Source organism: Heloderma suspectum, chromosome 12, assembly GCF_057233095.1.
Source record: "Heloderma suspectum isolate Gila_16-S chromosome 12, 16-S_ref, whole genome shotgun sequence".
Lineage (NCBI taxonomy): Eukaryota > Metazoa > Chordata > Lepidosauria > Squamata > Helodermatidae > Heloderma > Heloderma suspectum.
In genome coordinates this window covers 8015523-8034332 of record NC_139469.1, presented here as the reverse complement: position 1 = coordinate 8034332, position 18810 = coordinate 8015523, and the positions used below count along the sequence as shown (strand labels likewise).

The 18810-nt window shown below is 42.6% G+C and overlaps 1 protein-coding gene across 9 annotated transcripts in view; it reads left to right on the top strand.

Moving 5' to 3' along the window:
• The window catches only part of TTYH3 (tweety family member 3), a 147959-nt gene that overhangs the window by 42839 nt on the left and 86310 nt on the right, over positions 1 to 18810 (top strand). For all 9 annotated transcript variants that reach the window (XM_084818258.1, XM_084818257.1, XM_084818262.1 and 6 more), the window contains one exon: positions 7602 to 7771. In XM_084818258.1, coding sequence (XP_084674384.1) covers positions 7602 to 7771 — 170 coding nt within the window. The remainder of the gene's footprint in view (positions 1 to 7601; positions 7772 to 18810) is intronic.

Here is an 18810-nt window from a genome sequence, read left to right as displayed (position 1 = left end):
TGTCTTTCAGGATGATGGCCTATCTAGCCCAGTTCATCTTTACTTTCTCTTACTGGTGGATAATTCATATTAGGGCAAGGCTAATGTTGTTTGTAGCCATCACTGGTGACAGTCTTTCTGGATTGAAGTGCTGAATGCCGCTTGTTATGACCTATAAAGTCCTATATACAGCTTGGGACCAGGCTCCCCCAAAGCCTGCATTCTCCCACACAAGCCTGCCTGGGCTGTCCCCCAGTTGGAGGCACATTTGGTGGGGACATGAGAGAGGGCCTTCTCAGCAGCCGCTCTCAGGCTCTGGAACTCCCTGCAAAGGGAGGCTAGGTTGGCCCCCTCTTTGTTGTCATTCTGTTGGCAGGCAAAGACTCTTTTATTCAGGCAGGCCTTTGACATATAGGATGGTCTGTTGCTGAAGGAGGTTTTAATTGGTTGAGTGCTGTCTATTTCTTTTATTCTGTTTTTAATTGTGTTTTAATGGCTCTGTTTTTATGTTACGTTTTCATTAATTTTTTGTTCTTAATCTGTATTTTATTGTTAGCCAGCTTGAGCATAATTTTTGGCAAAAGGTAGGACATTGAATGAATGAATGAATGAATGAATAATCAAATGCCTGAATCTAAGATGAGAATACGTGTTCCTTTAGTGTAGGTCACCTGAGGTCAATTGCTGGAGCTGGAGGCTTGAGCTGACCAATCTGGGAAAGCTGGCAAAGCTGAGAGGTCCTGGTCTGTTGACCAAGGGCAGAAGCCAAGACTTCTAATATTTATATTGAGCCTGGCCAATCCCGCTTCATGCTGCCTGTCGGTCATAGGCATTGATGGAGGGTGCTGTTATGCTCGTGCCCTGTTTGTGGTTTCTTGGTTGACAGCTGGTTGGTGACTGTGTGAACAGAATGTTGGACTAGATAACCCTTGGTCTGATCCAACATGGCTCTTATGTTCTTTCACCCCTATCATTTTCTCCGACACCAAACGTAGGTAGTCCTGTGACTTTCTGTTTGAAAGCAAAATGGGGCTACCCCAAAATGGGGTAGTGGTTTTTGCATATGTGGGGACACAGGCATGCTGACTTGTATTTGTCTGTCAGTTTAAAAGAAAAATAGTTTAAAAACAAAAACAAAATTACTCAGGAAGGGCTTATGTTCAGTGACTTTAAGGAACTGCAGAATGTTGAGGTCATTTGAGCCATGTTGAAGGTGGAAATAAGAAAATGGAGGTGGTGGTAGTGGGGTAGGGGGAATTGGCCAGTTTGAGCCCCTAACATCCTGGGTGTATGGGGGGGATGCATGCAACAAGATTTGTTGTTGTTGTTGTTCAGTCGTGTCCGACTCTTCGTGACCCCATGGACCATAGCACGCCAGGCCTTCCTGTCCTGCGCTCTCTCCCGGAGTGTGCTCAAGTTCATATTCATTGCATCAGTGATGCTATCTAGCCATCTCATCCTCTGTTGTCCCCTTCTCCTTTTGCCTTCAGTCTTTCCCAGCATCAGGGTCTTTTCCAGAGAGTTTTCTCTTCGCATTAGGTGGCCAAAATATTTGAGCTTCAGCTTCAGTATCTGTCCTTCCAATGAGCAGCCAGGGTTGATTTCCTTTAGGATGGACTGATTTGACCTCTTTGCAGTCCAGGGGACTCGTAAGAGTCTTCTCCAGCACCACAGTTCGAAAGCATCAATTCTTCGGCGCTCAGCCTTCCTTATAGTTCAGCTCTCACAGCCATATGTTGCTACTGGGAAAACCATAGCTTTGATTAGACGGACCTTTGTCAGCAAGGTGATGTCTCTGCTTCTGACTATGCTGTCTAGGTTTGCCATAGCTTTCCTCCCAAGGAGCAAGCGTCTTTTAATTTCATGGCTACAGTCACCGTCTGCGGTGATCTTGGAGCCCAAGAAAGTAAAATCTGTCACTGTTTCCATTTCTTGCCCTTCTACAACAAGATTACCCTCCCTAAAACTATACGGGGGTGATTAGAAGGATGGAACAGAAAAGGGATATATTTTCCCTTCCCTACTTTCCAGACCCCCTCCCGCCTAAAAAAAGATACATAGTGATATGGCATGGTGGGGAAGAGTTTCAGGGGAGTGGGAAAGGAAAAAAGAGGTCCCTTCTTACTCCCCCCCCTTGAAATTCCCCATACCACTATAAGCCCTGAATAGGCTTCTGTTCCATGCTGGATAGGAGGACTCCTTTTTAGAGACTTCAGGCACGCTGCAACATTTTCTTACGGACCCTCACTTGTTCCCTTCCATGGCTGTGCAGTTACCTGATTTGGCTAGGTTTCAAGCCACAGTTCCGGGTCTGTCCTAGAGTCATTGACACTTGATACTGAGAGTTCTTTTCACAGAACGTTGCCAATTTTTCTCTCCCTTCCCCCCATAGAATCTGGAGATTGAATAAAGGTTCCCTCACTCTGTAATGTGTAAATGTTTCACCCGTATCCCAGTACCTCTCAACTCATAGAGCACAAGGGCCATAAAGAGAAGGAAAGAGTTTATGATATCTTTCCACACAGCCTAAATGGTTCCCACATTATGAAATAATGTTAATGAAGTATGATGTTCAGCTATTTGGGGGTTTACTGTGTGCAAATAGTTGTGCAAATAAACTGGTGCTAAATTTAGTAATCTAGTTATATGGAGTATCTCTTAAAAGTGTAACCCCACTTGTATTACTGTGTCTAAGCTAACCTGTATGTTAGGAAATGCAAAACAACCGAAGCATCCATTTTGTTGGACTTTGAGAAGCCTTGAGTGAGGAAATCCGTCTTTTCAGCAAGCGCATTTGGTTGACAACCTGCCAAATTTGAGCTAAGCTTCATTTAATAATGATTTAGTCTGTGGGGATGTGTCAGTACAAACTGCATTTGGAGAGTGGGAGCGATTCTCCTTGTCTAGATCATTGTTCTGCGGAGGGGCTTTCAGCAAACATTACAGGTAAAATGGAAAAGAGCAACTTCCCTGCAGGAACATCTGTATAATTTGTGAGTGGGTCCTTGTTTGAAAATGGGATGGGGGTGGGGAGAGAAGCAGGTTGTGTTGTCCTTGACACATGCAGTTCCTGACTGAGATGTGACATCATCTCAAATATGGGGAAAGTCCTCTCTGTCTTCTTCTAATGCTGCTTTTAAGTAGGAAGCTGCTGCTGGTGGTGGTGGTGATGATGATGATAAACAATAGTATTTTATCCTACCCTTCCTCCAAGAGTTTCAGGGAAGTATACATTCCCTCTCCCCTTTATCCTTACAAAAGCCCTGTGCAGTAGATTAGGCTGAGATGATGGCTGGCTAAAAGTCACCAAGCAAGCTTTGTCTTCACCCCAGTCCAGGTCGAATACTACAACATTTCTCTTCAGTGTTTGGAGGGCAGAGCTCTCTGGAGGGCAGAGCTACATGCTACTTCAGCAAACTTGTGTTTCCCGTGTGTTAGTTAGACTCATGCTGCTGATGCTTTCCTCCATACTTCAATGCAGTTGAGAGTTTTGGAATCCTATGTGCTGGTGGGCATCCTGTCTAGGAAAGGGGCTCCATCTGTTGCTAATCCCTCCTAGCAATTAGATTTGTGGAGGCCTGATATTTGCTGATAGCAGCTTCCTGTGAGCTAGTAGTCTCACCTGGTATAAGTCAGCTTCATAGGTTTGTCTCTGTGTTCTAAACAATATCTATATTCTGAAAGCCTGGGCCAACTTATCTGTCACTCCACAGGCAATCTGAATTTGGCATTATTGGCGGTATCATTCTGCAAACACTGGTATTTGCTTAGCTGAAAGCCTGTGGAGCTATGGCACAGAAATTCCCAGCAGGGTAAAGTGCAAATCTATGTACTTTCTCTTTGGTAGGTGCGTTTATATTTCAATTGTGTAGTGACAGACAACCTCTGTTTTTAGGAACACCGTTTCATTTAATTATACTTTTTCTCTTTTAAAAATGTATTTAAGGAATTTATAAGCTGTTTTTTTAGAGCCATGCCCTCCCACAGTGATACATTACAAGAATAGATACAAGACAGCAATATGTAGGCATATCAGAGGGGAAGAAAGCAGATACAGACAATTGTTCTTTAACATATGAGCCTATGAGTCATTTGCAGGTTAGTCAAAAGCAATTTTTAAAAAAGAGGTTTTGAAGACTTGTTTAAATTATTTGAATAGTGGAAGTGAGGTGCAACCCCATTGGGAGGGTGTTTCAAAGCTGAGAAGCCACCACAGAAAAGGCTCTGTCCTTTGTGAAGAGAGCTTCGGCTATTGGGCGGTATAGAAATGAAATAAATAAATAAATTTGTGCTCGATAACCTAACTGATCTTACAGGTGGACATGCAGGCATGGCCTCCAAAGCAGATCTCAGTGTCTGGGCAGTGTCATATGGCTGAAGGATGTGCTTTGTATAACCTGGTCCCAAACTGTTAGGTCTTTGAGTGTTAATAACAACACTTTTGACTTGGCTTCAAATAGTATAGGCAGCCAGTGAAGCTGGCACAAAACTGGTGTAATATGTTCAGATTTCTTGATCCTAACCAGCATCCATATGGCTGTATTCTGCAGTAGCTGAAGCTTCCGAAACATTTTCAAAGGCAGCCCCATGTAAAGCACATTGCAATAATCTGGTTTGGAGGTGACTAGCATGTGGATAACTGAGGCTAAGTTTGGCTGCTCTAGACAGGCGAACCAACCTAAGTATTCCTAACCTCTGTCTCCACCTGGGTTTCTCCAGATAGTGGTGAGTCCAGAAGTGCCCCAAGGTTCTGTTCTTTCAGAAAGAGTACAAGCCCATCCAAGATCATCCTAGATTCTACACTATCTAGGTTAGCTGATGTCCCAACCTACAGAGCCTCTGTCGTGCTTGCTTCTGCTTGTTCTCCCTAATCTATTCCAACACGATATCCAGATATTTAGTCAGGAAGTCCACTGCCTCCCTTGGACTCTTAGGTGGAAAAGAGAGATAAAGCTACATGTCATTGGTGGCACTGCAGTCCAAACGTCTGGATATCTTCTCCCAGTAGCCTTCATATAGATATTGAAAGCCGCTTCTTTGACTGAGGAAGTCATCTTACTGTGAAAAATGCAAGTGCTTCTCTGTAATTTTATCAGAATTGCAGCAGGAGGAGAAGGGCAAAAGAGATGTAGCTGATTAAAAATAACATCCTCACTACTGCACATTTCTGGGACAGATTTGTCTGTGGACTGAAGGGTACTAATATTACTATGTTGGCACAAATCGCTTGGGCTCCGTTCCAGGTATTTAAGCAGAGTTGAAATTTGGGCATATTTTATAGTCAGCAACTTCCAGATTTGTGTCCAAAAAACAATTGGTTCAGGTTTTTCGGGGGGGGGGGGGATTCTGCATTTAAAGTGCAGAAAATGGATAGATCTGAATGATAAAATGTATTCCTTATGTGGGTTGATTCAGATGTAATGCCAAATTATGATTTGGTACTATGTGAATGAGCATTTAAGGACTCTCAAGCTTTTACATTTCCTTATTCCCTTGCATGCCTTTTCTTCTTGGCTTGCAGTGAACCATTTGCCATTATACCCACCCAGCAAACTGATTTGCAGTTTCCATGCAAACCAGCATTGGCAATCAGATAGTGGTGTGGGTTAGGGTTGAGTGGAAAGTACTCACTGTTTTTTGTTAACATTTTCAGCAGAGTTGAAAGACACCACTCTCTTTGGCTTTTTTGTCGGGGGGAGGCGGTGATTTGCTTGATAAGTATTTTGCCTATTCAGGAAGCATGACTCTCACTCTGAGTTGGTTCTGCTTTGTACTTAGGGGTGTCATTTGCGAAATCTGATTGGCTACATAGCATTATGACATCATCACATTTGTGCTGTGATTCTTAATTGGCTTGGATTGCCCATGCCCAGTTAATCCAGAAAGAAAGCACAGTATTTAGGAGTGGGGGAAGTGGCACAGCAGCAGCAAGGGACATAACAGAAGTGAACTGCATTGGCCTGCGGATGGGGTGGTTGTGGGAAATGCACATGGTAAAAGGTTTTTGGAAAACTTTTTTAACTCCTCAAAAGCATCACTTTGGCACAGACCTAGTAAGGTAGAGATTGGCTACTGACCGTGTGAGGGTTCATCCTGACCCAAAACGTTTTCCATCTGGCCCCTAAAATAGCCCTTTACCTGCTACACTGAGAGGACTCCTCTTATTATGCTTTTCAGCTGCTTTCTTGCCTGCAACCTGCGGGGGGGAGGCCTTAACCGTACACATCCCCCATGTATTGGTATGTTTAAAGCCCATTTGCCTGTGTCGTGGTTTGAGTTGCTATCATATTTTATTAAGAGCCTAAATTATGGTACTATGAAGAATGTTCTTTGTTTGGCTTTCAATCTAATATTGTGCATAAAGGAAGGACTCTGCAAAGTCTCTGTTCCCATTCTTGTTCCTGGGAAGGAGTGGAGCTGAGCTCTTTATGTATGCCTTAGCCTTTCCCAGCCTGACGTCCTCCAGACGTGTTGTAGTCCACTTCAACAGGAGGGCGCCATGTTGAGGAAGGCTGCCTTTGCTCATGTGAATGTCAATATTGTTGTCCTTCAGCCCTCTATAATTCAAAAGATGGCTCTATTAAAAATTAGTTGTAACGAGTCGTGTCAGGGTATTTAGCAAAAGTGGAAAGGATTTTTTATATGAAAACAAAAATATTTATATGAAAACAAAACAAATGTTTGGAGCAATCTCCTGTTGCTTAAATAATTCAGATTCAGGGTCACATTGCCATACACATATCTTGTGGGAATTTATTATGTGCATAATCATCTAGGACAGATTCTGGTGTCCAATTCATTTTGTCAAGTGTGATTATAAAGTCCATCCACCTGAATAATTTACTTTAAAATGTTATTGCATGTTGCACTGGCAATTATATGGAACAGAATCTTCATTTAATGATGAAGGTGGAAAAGCTGTAAATGTGAAATAGCCCTGAATTAAAATTCAGCTCCCTGATGTCATGACTTGCCCTGGATTTAAAAGAGGAAGTCCAAATTTGTTGGCCTCTCTGAGGATTTTGTGAGCAAGTTACTTGCTCATAAAATACTCCAGTCTATAAGAATATTCATACAGGTATCGCTTTTTAAAAGAAAAATCAAGAACCCAACCTATACACTTTTAAACATGAAGAAAGACAGTCCCTGCCCTCAGGCTTAAAATCTAAAAGTGTTTGTCAGATTCATGTCAAAGTGCTAACATTGTTAAGTTAAAATTTGAATTTTGCTACATAGTAATGTCAGGATGGATTTTGCTCCTTGCTTTGCCTGTGAAACGTACACCTTCCAACAAACTGAGGAATACAGATAGGAACACACATTGCATAAAGTATTCCGTATGTAGGGATCAAGGGGAGGAAGTTACTGTATCTTGTTGGCAGTTTTAAGCGAGAGTATGACTGGCTGCAGATTTACCACTATATACGTGAAGCCTTGCCAGATCTTTATGGCTTTGAGTTGCAGTCCATTATTGGGTATACATCAAGTGTTCATGGGTAATACTGCCCACATCAGATAAAGGCTTTAATTTAAAAATACATGGAGATAGCAGCTTTAAGACATAAGAAATTGTGTTGAGTAAATGTCATTTAACTATATGTATATATATTTGTCTATCTCAGGCCCTGTTGTTGTTGGGTGGCGTCGCTTTGTCCTGCCTTGCTCTGGATCTTCTCTTCCTCCTCTTCTATTCCTTCTGGTTGTGTTGTCGCCACCGCAAAACTGAAGAACAGCTGAATGCCGATTGCTGCTGTACAGCCTGGTGCGTCATTATTGCAACTCTAGTTTGCAGGTGAGTCCTACCCCTTGCCTTTTCCTCCCAAACTAGCTGAAAGGTGAACTAAGCTAACCTTAGAGAAGCAAAATGAAGTTGCCTGCTCACTTTGCCAATGCCACCATCTTACCCATCTATTTACCCAGAGTTATAGCTCTTCAAACATAACCTTTACCGGTCTCATTTTCATTTATTTACACTCCTAGTAAGTGTAAATATACGTTATTTCCCACATCTAGACAATGCTGCTCACTGTGCTGTTTAAATCAGTGTACATCTGTGGTGAACCTACTGAGGAAGTTTGCGTTGGCTTGTGTCACCTCTTCCCTCCCCATTTCTTTTTCTTTTTGTATCATGTCTATTAGATCATGTGCCAGTGAGCAGGGACTATCTTATTTTTTAAATCTAGATGCATTGTAAGTTAATAATAATAATAATAATAATAATAATAATAATAATAATAATAGCTATTTTAGATTATCTTCATGTTGCACTGAGAAATAAGCCCACTTTACACATTACTTACAGTGGTGTAGTTATAGCTGCCTCTAGCTGGTTTGTAAACCTTGTTCAGCATAAAGGTTCACCAGGGTTATACAGACTTGGGAACAGAAATCCACATCACAAAAGGGAAATGTACAACTCAGTTTTATTGATTATTGGCCCACAAGTGTCCTGGCTAGGCTAGAAGTACAGGGGAAAGAGCATTAGTCCTGGTTAAGTAGGGTTATGCTTGGTAAAGCAGGGTCACAGCAAGGTAAGGAACGGTCAGAAGCCTCAACACCATACTGTAGGGGCTTCTGTGACTGGAGTGTTTCCTCCCAGGGAGACCTGTTGTCCCAGCAAGGGACTGCAGGCAACTGAGGCCTCAAGGAGGCTGGCGGGCTTAGAACTTGCAGAGGATCTGCCCCTGCTAGATGCTAGCTCTAGCCCTTAAAGGACCCATGGTTATTTCAGGAGCCTCTTGCTCCTTTGTAGCCAATGGACAGGAGAAACTGTGGAAGAGTAATTCTCAGAGTGTGAGGTTGAGGGGAGGGCTATGTCCTCAGGCCTGGAAGATATATGAAGAGGTGCTGAGGTGGTTCTTGCTTAGACGTGTCTCTCTGCCAGGTGTTCCTTTTATTTTCAGCAAAGCCAGTATGCAGAGATGCAAGCTTTATGCTACCCTGCAGTACTAAGGTCATCCAAACAATGTAGTAGTGTCAGCAAACCAATATAGCAAGCTCAGCAGAACAATCTAGGAACATGAGTTCACAAATGTTAGCAACATGTCTATGACTACTTTTATAATTAGATCTTAAGCAACCTCTTAAGCGACTTCTCTCTACCCTCTTAGTAATGTCTTGTTTTAGTTCCTCCTGGACTATGTTCTTTAGGCCCTCTCTTTATGCTCATGTCTGTGGCCCCTTGCTAACGTCATCAGCAGTTGTGCTATATGCATTTGTTTCATCTCATCAGCTGATGTTCATCCTCATGAAAGCCCTGATCCACACTGTGTGCACAAAGAGCACCCCCTGTAGCCAGGCACTCATTTTCCTTTGGAACCTAGGCTTTCAGGTTTTATGCTGATCCAGGGAATGTCCACATCTTTGGTCCACTTTATTAAGCTGTGTTACGTGGCTATGCTCCACACTGGCATTGTCATTGTGGTCCATGCCCACAAAATCTGCCTTAATCAGATAGATGAAAAATATAATGCCCCAGAGCAGCTTGAGAGCAAATGCACCAGTCCTGATGACATGACCATTCCCAATGGTGAAAATATTCCAGGCACCTGGAACTAATTGTTCCATTGTTATATGGATGCTCTAACACCTCATGCATTTGTGGGGAGGGAGTGGCACCGCATTCAGTTGGCCACACATACACCCACACACCACTCCCTTTGCGTGTGCCAATCAGGATTTCTCCTTGCTTGGATACATGGGAGGAACTCTGTGTGCATGTGTAAATCATCAGTATGTATACAGCCTGATCTTGTCTGATCTCGGAAGCTAAGCAGGGTCAGCCCTGGTTAGTACTTGGAAGGGAAACCACCTGGGAATCAGGCTTCCTGCACGGAGCAGGGGGTTGGACTCAATGGTCTTGTAGGCCCCTTCCAGCCCTAAGATTCTATGCCTATGTCTCACATGCGCTGGATGTGTTGATGGTGGGGGTGTGGCTGCTTGGGAGGCTGGGGGGCAGGGACCTGGTGGGCATGGGTGGGGCTAGCCTGTGTGACCCTGTAGACCCTTCATGTGGTGTTATAGTTTGCCTTATGTTTGTGAAATAGGAGCAGCTTGTACATTTTATATCATGAAGTCAAAACACTTAGGGGGGGAAAGCACTTTCAGTGCATGTTAAATAGGAAAGTATTCTTATCAGGCCCTCATATGTCCTTGAAAGCTAATTTGCAAGCATCTGATTGTGGAAATAGGGTGGTGGTGGAGATTTGGAAAGTTACCTGGGTTTCATTTTGACTTATCAGTATCTCCATGCACAGAGCATACTGAAAGCTGCAGGAGGGGGCTCCCATGATCGTAATGCTTTCCTCTGAGAGAAGCATGTGGAAGTAATCTATTCAAGGTCATGTTGTCCTCTGGTTAGAAACAAACATGCCATTTTGCAGTGTCAAGCTGGCATGCTATCTTGGTTTGTTTTTCTTGCTTTCAGGAATATCTCAAGTATCCTTCAAGGGCCTGTTCTTGTGTGCTTCTCCCATAATTTTTCTAAAGTCTGTGGAAAGCAAAACTTCGCTATTTTGTCGTGTTGCTATTTTTTTTTTAAGGCTACTTTAAAACAAAAGGAAAAAAGGGAAATTTCCCCACCCAAAAGATATTGATAATTACTGAAATCTGTGGAGGATTTATTGGCTTGGGTTTGAACAGCAAAAGCTTCAAGTGCAAACAAGTGAGTTCGTTCACCTCCTGAGGTTTTTAAAACAGGGCAGACAATTGAGGGGATGGGATCCCTCATTTCTCCACTCTTGGCTGTGGGAGGATGAGGATGATTGGGATTGGGATTGTGGCATGTAGATTCTTCTGGTTGGAAGGGTAATAATGGGATTATTTGCCAGCAGATAAATCAGCTTTCATGGGGCCCTTTTCTGAAGTGGTGAAACATATTTAGGAATGGGAAAAAGTGCTGGCCTACGAGCACAGAATCTTGAGACAGATTTGCTTTCAAAAGATGTCTTTCGCTACATGAGAAATTACCTTTACCCATCCACAGAGCTATTTTAATGCCTCTCTGTAGATTGCCCTTTTCAAAAGGCTGAACAGTAGTTTAGATAGAAGAAACCCCACCCAAGGGTCCTTGTAGCAATTTCCGATCTTGGTACCTTGACCTAATAGAAATATTCACCCCAGTCTCTTGAAAGTGCAGTATTTCTAGCCCTCTTGTTGGAGCTTTCTTGGGAACTCATTGCCACATGACCAACAGATGCATGAGTCTATAGCAAGGAGGTCAGAGAGATCAAAGGAGAAGGTCAGTGTCTCAGGAGAGGATGTAATATTTTAGTTTTGAGAGGAACAGTAAACTTTTGCATTATTCTTTCCCGTCCTGAATGTATAGTTGGGTCATCCTCTAGCACCTTTCCTCAATCTACGATGAAGCATTTCATTTGCACATTTTGTTTTTAACAATGCATGAGTTGAGGAGAAAGTCATTACAGCAAATTTTATTAAGCACTGTGATTTGATGGCTATAATTATTTTGTCCTGGATGAAACTGGTGTTAACTGTTTCCTGATTCAGATTAAACTCCACACTAGATCTTGAGCACTATAGCAATTGCATATGCTTGAGAGACTGAGGCAGCTAGAGCAAGGATGCTGCTGCTGTCCTGATGCAGCATTTGAACAGGTGATGAGGATAAATGAGGCAATGCCATCAAGTCCTTCCAGACTGAGGAAAACCTGAGGGCATTCACACTGTTTTCAATGGAAGGAAATAACACCTTTCTTTTCTTCAGCAGCATTTTGATTCCAGGACATTCCTGTCCCTGGCCAGGGAAAGATGTAATGCTGCCCCATCTCTTAACCATGGTTAGGTGATTGGGAGCACCCACTGGCTCACATGCTTTTCTCCATTTTGTGCAGGCATTCTCCCTTCTCTTTCAGTTTCAGAGCAAACTCCGGTTAGCATTACACCTACACCAGCATTACTGTGAAATGTAGTTCACACTAAACCACAGTTTACAGCCATCATTAGAAGCTGGGGCAGACATAACACTAGCCACAGTTTCCTCTGTTTGCCCTGTCTGTTGGCTTCCAGAATTCAGAGGTGCTGAGAAAGTGATAAGATACAGGTTTGCTTACAAGGAGATTTTACTTGTACTTACAGTGCATAGGTGTACCCAATCATTGGATCAGACAAAAGCTCTGAACAAAGAGCTGTGCTGCAAGTTGACTTGCATAGCAGTGAGGTAGTATGACAGGTGCAAGCATTAATTAGAGTTCATCTACAACTTTCCCAGCATAGCCTAACAGTGCATAGTAACATATTTGGCAGAAGCAAGACTACCATAACTTTCCCAGCACATACACCTTGTTCTGTTTAAGATAAACAGAGCTTCACTTCTCAGGCTCATCCTAGGTTCTGATAAGATAAACAGTGCCAGGCTCGTTAGTATGGAATGTGTGGTGGGGGGACTATATTGGCCTTTGACTTATCTTACAAGCTGAGAGGCCTGCTTGCAAGGGATTGCAAGGGATTGCTATTAATAATGAACCAAAGCAGAGAGCATTATGGATCTCTAAGCCTCTCTAAAACTACTATTAGCTTGCTTACAGGCCTGGGGCCTTACATCCTCCAAAACTGAATGGGAGAGGGTATATACAAGTGAGATGGAAGGATGGAGAGGAATGTGAGAGCCAGCAGGCACTCCTGATGGCCTAACTATGATAAGCAGATGGAACTGCACCTGGCCTTGGAAGAACTGAGGTCTTCCTTTGATATTTCTATATTCTTAATTAGTTCAAACTTTTTGGTGTTTCACGTACCGGCTTACCAGTGAGTAGTTCAACAGGGCATTATCTTTCTTTTCTCCCCTTCTTTCTGGAATGCTGCTATCTTGATTTCCCTAGCAAGTAGATCTACTGTTTCTGATACTTATTTGATGCTCAACTGGTTCCTTGTTCCTCATATAATGGGAAACCCTCATATCTAAATTTCTCTGAAAGTACTGTGCTCTGTCCTCTGCCTATGAAGCTTATTTGGCATTCTACAATTGTTAAAACAGAAAGGGGAGAGAATAGATTGATGTGGCTGACCAGCAGAAGAGTCCAGGAAAAAATTCCCCCTCTGAAATTGAAGCTGCTCACTTACAAATTTTTTCTTTATTGAGAACAATCTTCAATTCTACAACTGGAATTTAATATGTATGTCTGAGTATAATGTGAGTGCTTGCACACTTCTTTGTGCAGCAAAGGACTGTTTTGTATCAGATTTTGTGAGCAGTTCCAGAGAGATAGCCTTGTATTTGGCTCTTATGCCAGTGGTTCTAATTCAGGGTTTCTCCAGTGCAGCTACCAGAACTTGGGATGTGGCCACGGAGGCTCTAGTTCTATTGACTTTTATGGTATATGTTTGTGCTGTGGAGGTACTTGCAGCTCCCCTATATGTTCAGTGGACTTGCCTGTAACCACTCATAAAAGTTCAAGAATTACTGCTCTAATTTTTTAAAAAGGCATTTGGCATGTTTAACTTGTCATAGGACTCTCTGTAGATTTTGTGAGATGTGGGGGCAGGTTTGTGGCCTTGGGAAATAGTGGATAGTATTGGGACTGAGGAAAAAACTTGACAAGCAAGTGGACAGGAACTGGGCGCTATGAGTTCAGGAAATGGTGCAGATTGGAATTGTGCACTGGAAAACATCTCAGACCACCTCGTATCTTGAACACTGTAGCAGATATAATGTGCAAACAAATGTTGAAAGATTACTTTTACAGCTCCCCCAGAAATAGCACTTCCCTAAGTGTTGAAGAATAAGGTGGTAATTAGATGGAAAAATTAACTCATCCCCAGGAGTAACTTCAAGGTGTAGGTGTATGGGTGTGAGTGTGTGTTTAAAGGGCTCAGCTTGTAAAATTCCCTTTTAATTAAAATGTCTTGCTGTCACTAGAGTATTAACTTGTAAAGATGAGACTATAATGGGTGGCGGGTCTCGTATTGGCCTGGGACAGGGAGGAGAGGCTTTAGCTGATGTCTATCTTCATCAGTTAATCAATTGCAGCCAGGATCCTTGTCTTGCTGCTTCAGTTTTGTGCTGAAAGAGGAAAACGGGTTCTTGGAGTGTCCACACATGGCACCTACTGTCAGGGCACAACTCTGTTTCTGTATTTTCATTGGTGATTTAAGCCATGATGGGCAGTTTTATAGTCTCTGGATTGTACATGTTCTCCAAAGATGTTTATTTCACCCCATAGGTACTTGTTATAATTCTGAATATCCCAGTTTTCTTTTAATTATGCATAATTAGTGAAAGACCTGTCTTATTTAGTGAGTGGAGAAGGGGGAGAGCTGGAGACTTCCAGTCCATTTCCCCAACTCCACTCGACTCCGCCCATTATCAGTTCTGGATGATAGAGCAGGGACACATTTTGGAACATACACCTCTTCCTGCACCTTGCTCCGCCTACTACAACAATAACAGCCTCAGGGAGGACCATCCTACCCTCTACTGTGTCAGGGGTGGTAGGCTGGTTTTGCTCCCCACCACAACACTGGTGAAGGTGTAGCACTTTGCTTTTTCTTCCTTAGAAACAAACAAATGACAGCCATTCATTAATATGGAATAAATTAAAGGACTATGCCTTGGGGCTAAATGTTTTCCTTGCCACTGATGACTTGAACCATTAAGAATTAAGCCTGCTCCTGTCTGCATAGCCTCTTCATGTGTTCTGCATCTTGATCACACTACAGTGTGACTACACACTAGAGTGTAACCAAGATGGCCTGATGTAAAAGAGGACAGGGCTCCTGCACTTTTAGTGGTTGTGCGGAAGAGGATATTTTAGCAGATAAAGCTTGTCATGCAAGCTACACCTGCTCAAATTCCCTCTTCTGCACAGCTGTTAAAGGTGCAGGAGCACTGTCCTCTTTTGCATCTGGCCACCCTGAATGTGACAGAATGTTGGGGGAGTGGATGGAGAGTGAGAACTTGGTTCATTTTATAGAGCTGTAGATATATTAAATAGTATAGGTATGCATTTTTTATGGACTGCCCAGACAGCTTTGGCTATCGGGCAGTATAGAAATGTAATAAATAATAAATCTGCTCAAGGTGCGTGTGTGTGTGTGTGTGTGTGTGTGAGAGAGAGAGAGAGAGAGAGAGAGATTTTCTATGGCAAGCAAAATGGAAATGGAGACTAAGACTGGGTTCACACAACACAACAGGCCACACTCAAGGTTGTCATTGAACTGTCGGTTGATGTTGAAACATGGGTTGTTGTGTTGTGTGAACAGAGCTGTGCTAACAAACCATGATTTGTTAACGATGAACAAATCATCATTCACAACCTGACAACAAACCATGGATTCTCTTGGTGAGTTGTTTCTGGTTAACAAATCATGGTTTGTTACCGCAGCTGGATTCACACAACACAACAACCCATGGTTCAGTGACAACCCACGTTAAACCTATACTCAACTGAGTGCGGGTTGTCATGTTGTGTGTACCCAGCCATTGTCCCGAACCTTTCCCCGTTGTGCTTGGAGAGAAGCCCTCATGGCTGCAGAAATATCTGAATGCTCTTTTCAGTGCTGGGCTAACCTCATTGCTGGTAACTGGGCCCAGATATGGGCTTGGAAATCTCTATTATAGTAAACTTGATATGATACAATGTATTTTTTATGTTAAATGTTGTGATTGAAGTATTGGGTTTCGGTTCACATTGTACAGAATACAGATCTGGAAAAGCAGACCCCATTTCTTTTAAAGAAACTATCCCCATCCTGATGCTGTATCTTTCAGCTTATTAAATTATTTCATCAGGGCATTTGCCTTTTCGCATGGCAAAGGAGCTTTCTTCTCCCATGTGGCCCATTATTTCACCTCCAGCTGACCTCTGTTCAGTTCATACAAAAACTGTGTGCATTAAAGCTTTTTTTTTTTTTTTTTAATGGATCAGTTACAATCAGTGGGGGATTATCCTCTTTTTGCCTGATACAAAGATGAAAGCTTATCTCATCATGAAATATCTGCCGTTATTCATGAGAGAAAGTTACGTTCAGGAAATGGTGATCTTATTAGACGGTCAGTATTTATTTCTGCCCTTGGTCTTATGTCACGCTAGGTGACAGATTATTTTCACTTCTCTCCGTCTGGTGGAGTGGCATCATATAACTTAAAATCTCAGTTCTCCCACTTTTCACTGAGAATAAAATATGCATCCACAGGATACACAGCATGACTGCTGTTCTTGCCAGCATTGTCTTCCCGCCGTTTAGATGATGGGTGGATAACATATTCCTTTCCAAGTCCATGCAGCACTGCTTATTCAGAAAAATCATACCAGTGTGTCAGATTTATTTTTATTTAAAATATTTCTACCCCACTTTCCCTTAATACTTGAAATGGCTTATGATTAAAAAATCATAAAACTTAAACAAAGAATAAAATAAAATTAACAATTTATTTTAAAGAACAATAAGCAGAATCAAATAAGAATTTCCAAATCCATATCATTATACTACTTTTATTAGGTCAATGCAAAGGTCACAAAATACTGTGCAAGCTTTCAAGCTCTACAGAACTCTTCAGCAGGCAAGATAGTAAACAGAGAAAAAAAATGGTGAGGGGAGAAAGTGGCTGATGTTCAAGCCATGGATTGTGTATTTGGTTACAGTCTTTAAAATGGAAAGTGGAAGGAGTCTGCAGACATTCAAATTAGGCTCCACCAGGTACAGAGATGGCTCCAGGTTGCACCTGGGATATTCCCAAGGATTGGTGGAAAGAAAAAACAAATAATGGTTGATCCCCCAATTTTGAAAATATAAAATCCAGGTATTACTCTAACACTATATCCTTAGATATTTTCAAAATTGGTTCCTTGGTAGGTAGAAAACAGAAGAAGAGAGAAACTAGGCAAAGTTTATATTAACAAAGCTGGAGATAATTTTAGACAGTGTCTGAATCAAATGAAATTCCAAGAGAATAACATCTTCACCCAATGCCTAAATGACAGCAACATAAGCACCAGGCAAACTTCTCTGTGGAGGGTGCTGCAGAAATGCAGCCCCACTATTGGCAAAGGCCCTGATGCTCTTCTCCTAATCTCAGAAGGTGGGGGCACGCAGAGGAAAGCCTCAGAGGATGGCTTCAGTTGATGGGCAGGTTTATGGGAGAAGGCAGAACTTCAAATACCCTGGGACATGGCTGTTGTGGGCTTTATAGGCCAACCCCAGCACTTTGAATTGTGCCAGGAAGCAAACTGGAAACTAGTGACTGGAGTATTACTGTCATCATTGTATATACTAATTGTGAATTCGTTCTCTGAGTGTGGATCCTTATGTAGCCAAAACTTTCACGCAGTAGGCAGGTATCAACAGGCTGCAACACCAAGATTTGGGAGAGGGGTGACCCCCCGCCCCGCAGTCTAATGAGGACTGAGCAAGCTGAGTGGCTACAGAATTCTGGGAGGTGGGGGGGTGGACAGGAAAACTAGGAATGGGGTGTGGCCAAAGGAGAATCCTGAAAGAAGGCCTGGCTGGAGCACATCTGGTTGCAGGTCCCACTTTTTACTGCTTGTTGTGGATTTGTAGCTGCCTGTTGCATTGCAGAAGCAATGCTTTGATTTATTCTGACCTTCTATAGGTTTCTGGATAGGAATTGGTGTTTCTTGCTTCTAGAATTGTACCTTGTCAAGAGTGTGGCTGAAATTTTTTTATTATTACCTCCATCTTCTTCCAACATCATCACTAAATTCAGGTGCTGTTTTCTTTTAACTGTATTTAAAACATTATTTGGAAGAAATAGGTTATCTATTGTTTGATTCATTTTTTAAATTAATATACCTCCCAGGGGGAAGTAGATGTGAACAATTAGTTGCTTCCATGGTGGAATGAGGATGGGAACAATACCTCTAATGCCAAAATTCCCAGCATGGGAATTTGGCTTCTCTCTCACCCTGTGGTGGTGTAGATGTGACAATCTGTCATGCCGATAGGTCATGACTGCAGTTAGCTGATGGGAGCAATGAGCCCTGCTTGGGCATCCCCCTTCTGGACTTAAAAGGCTAGAAGAGGCAGCAGTGGTCACTTTTTTCAGCCTGGGTGGGTATTTTGTGAGGGAGAGGAGGCTAATGTCGCGATGGAACCTTTAAAAAAAAAAAAGCAGGTCCTTCAAAAGTGACATAGTATACATGGTAACTCTTATCATAAACATACCAAACATGATGCAGGAAAGCACAGACTCTACATGCTGGCTTTGTCTCATTCTAAAGCATGAAATGTCTGCAGCTGCTTCCTCCTGGGTCTTTCCTCTTCCTAAATTCTCTGACTGGAAGCTGCTGCTGTTCTAAGAATAAGTCTTTCCTGCACCAAACAAGTCTGAAGGGTTTGGGGGGAGGGGAAGTTCTTTTTAGACAAGGGAGGCGACCAAAGAATGCAGATTCTTCAGTTTGAAATGGAGGTTGCCACTTTCTGACATCAGTAAAACCCTCAATTCATTCTTCCTATGTGTGCATTCCAATGCCTATTCCACAGGTTTCTCTATTGTGTGCCTTGTACTTCGCCGATTTCCCCCTCCTGAGCTTTAGTTTTAGCTAGGAGCTTGTGCAGAAACACGAGCCCTGGGCCCAGGGTGGCTGCTTAGGGTATTGGAGCTTGTTGCTTCTATGTACTCCATTGCTCAGTGCCAGAGCGCATTGTAGCATTCTGCTCAGCCTGGAATTTGTAGCAAGGGCAGGACCTGTAGTTTCCCTTTCTGTAATCAGTGTTTCCAACTGAAATGATTTCAGCATGCTAAAGGAAAGACTTACTAGGGTGGGAAAGAGGGACTGAAAAAATATTTTCTTGTAAATAGCATTATAACAGTGTGCCTTTTGCTTCTTTGAGAAGTTGCTAAGATAAAGGTCA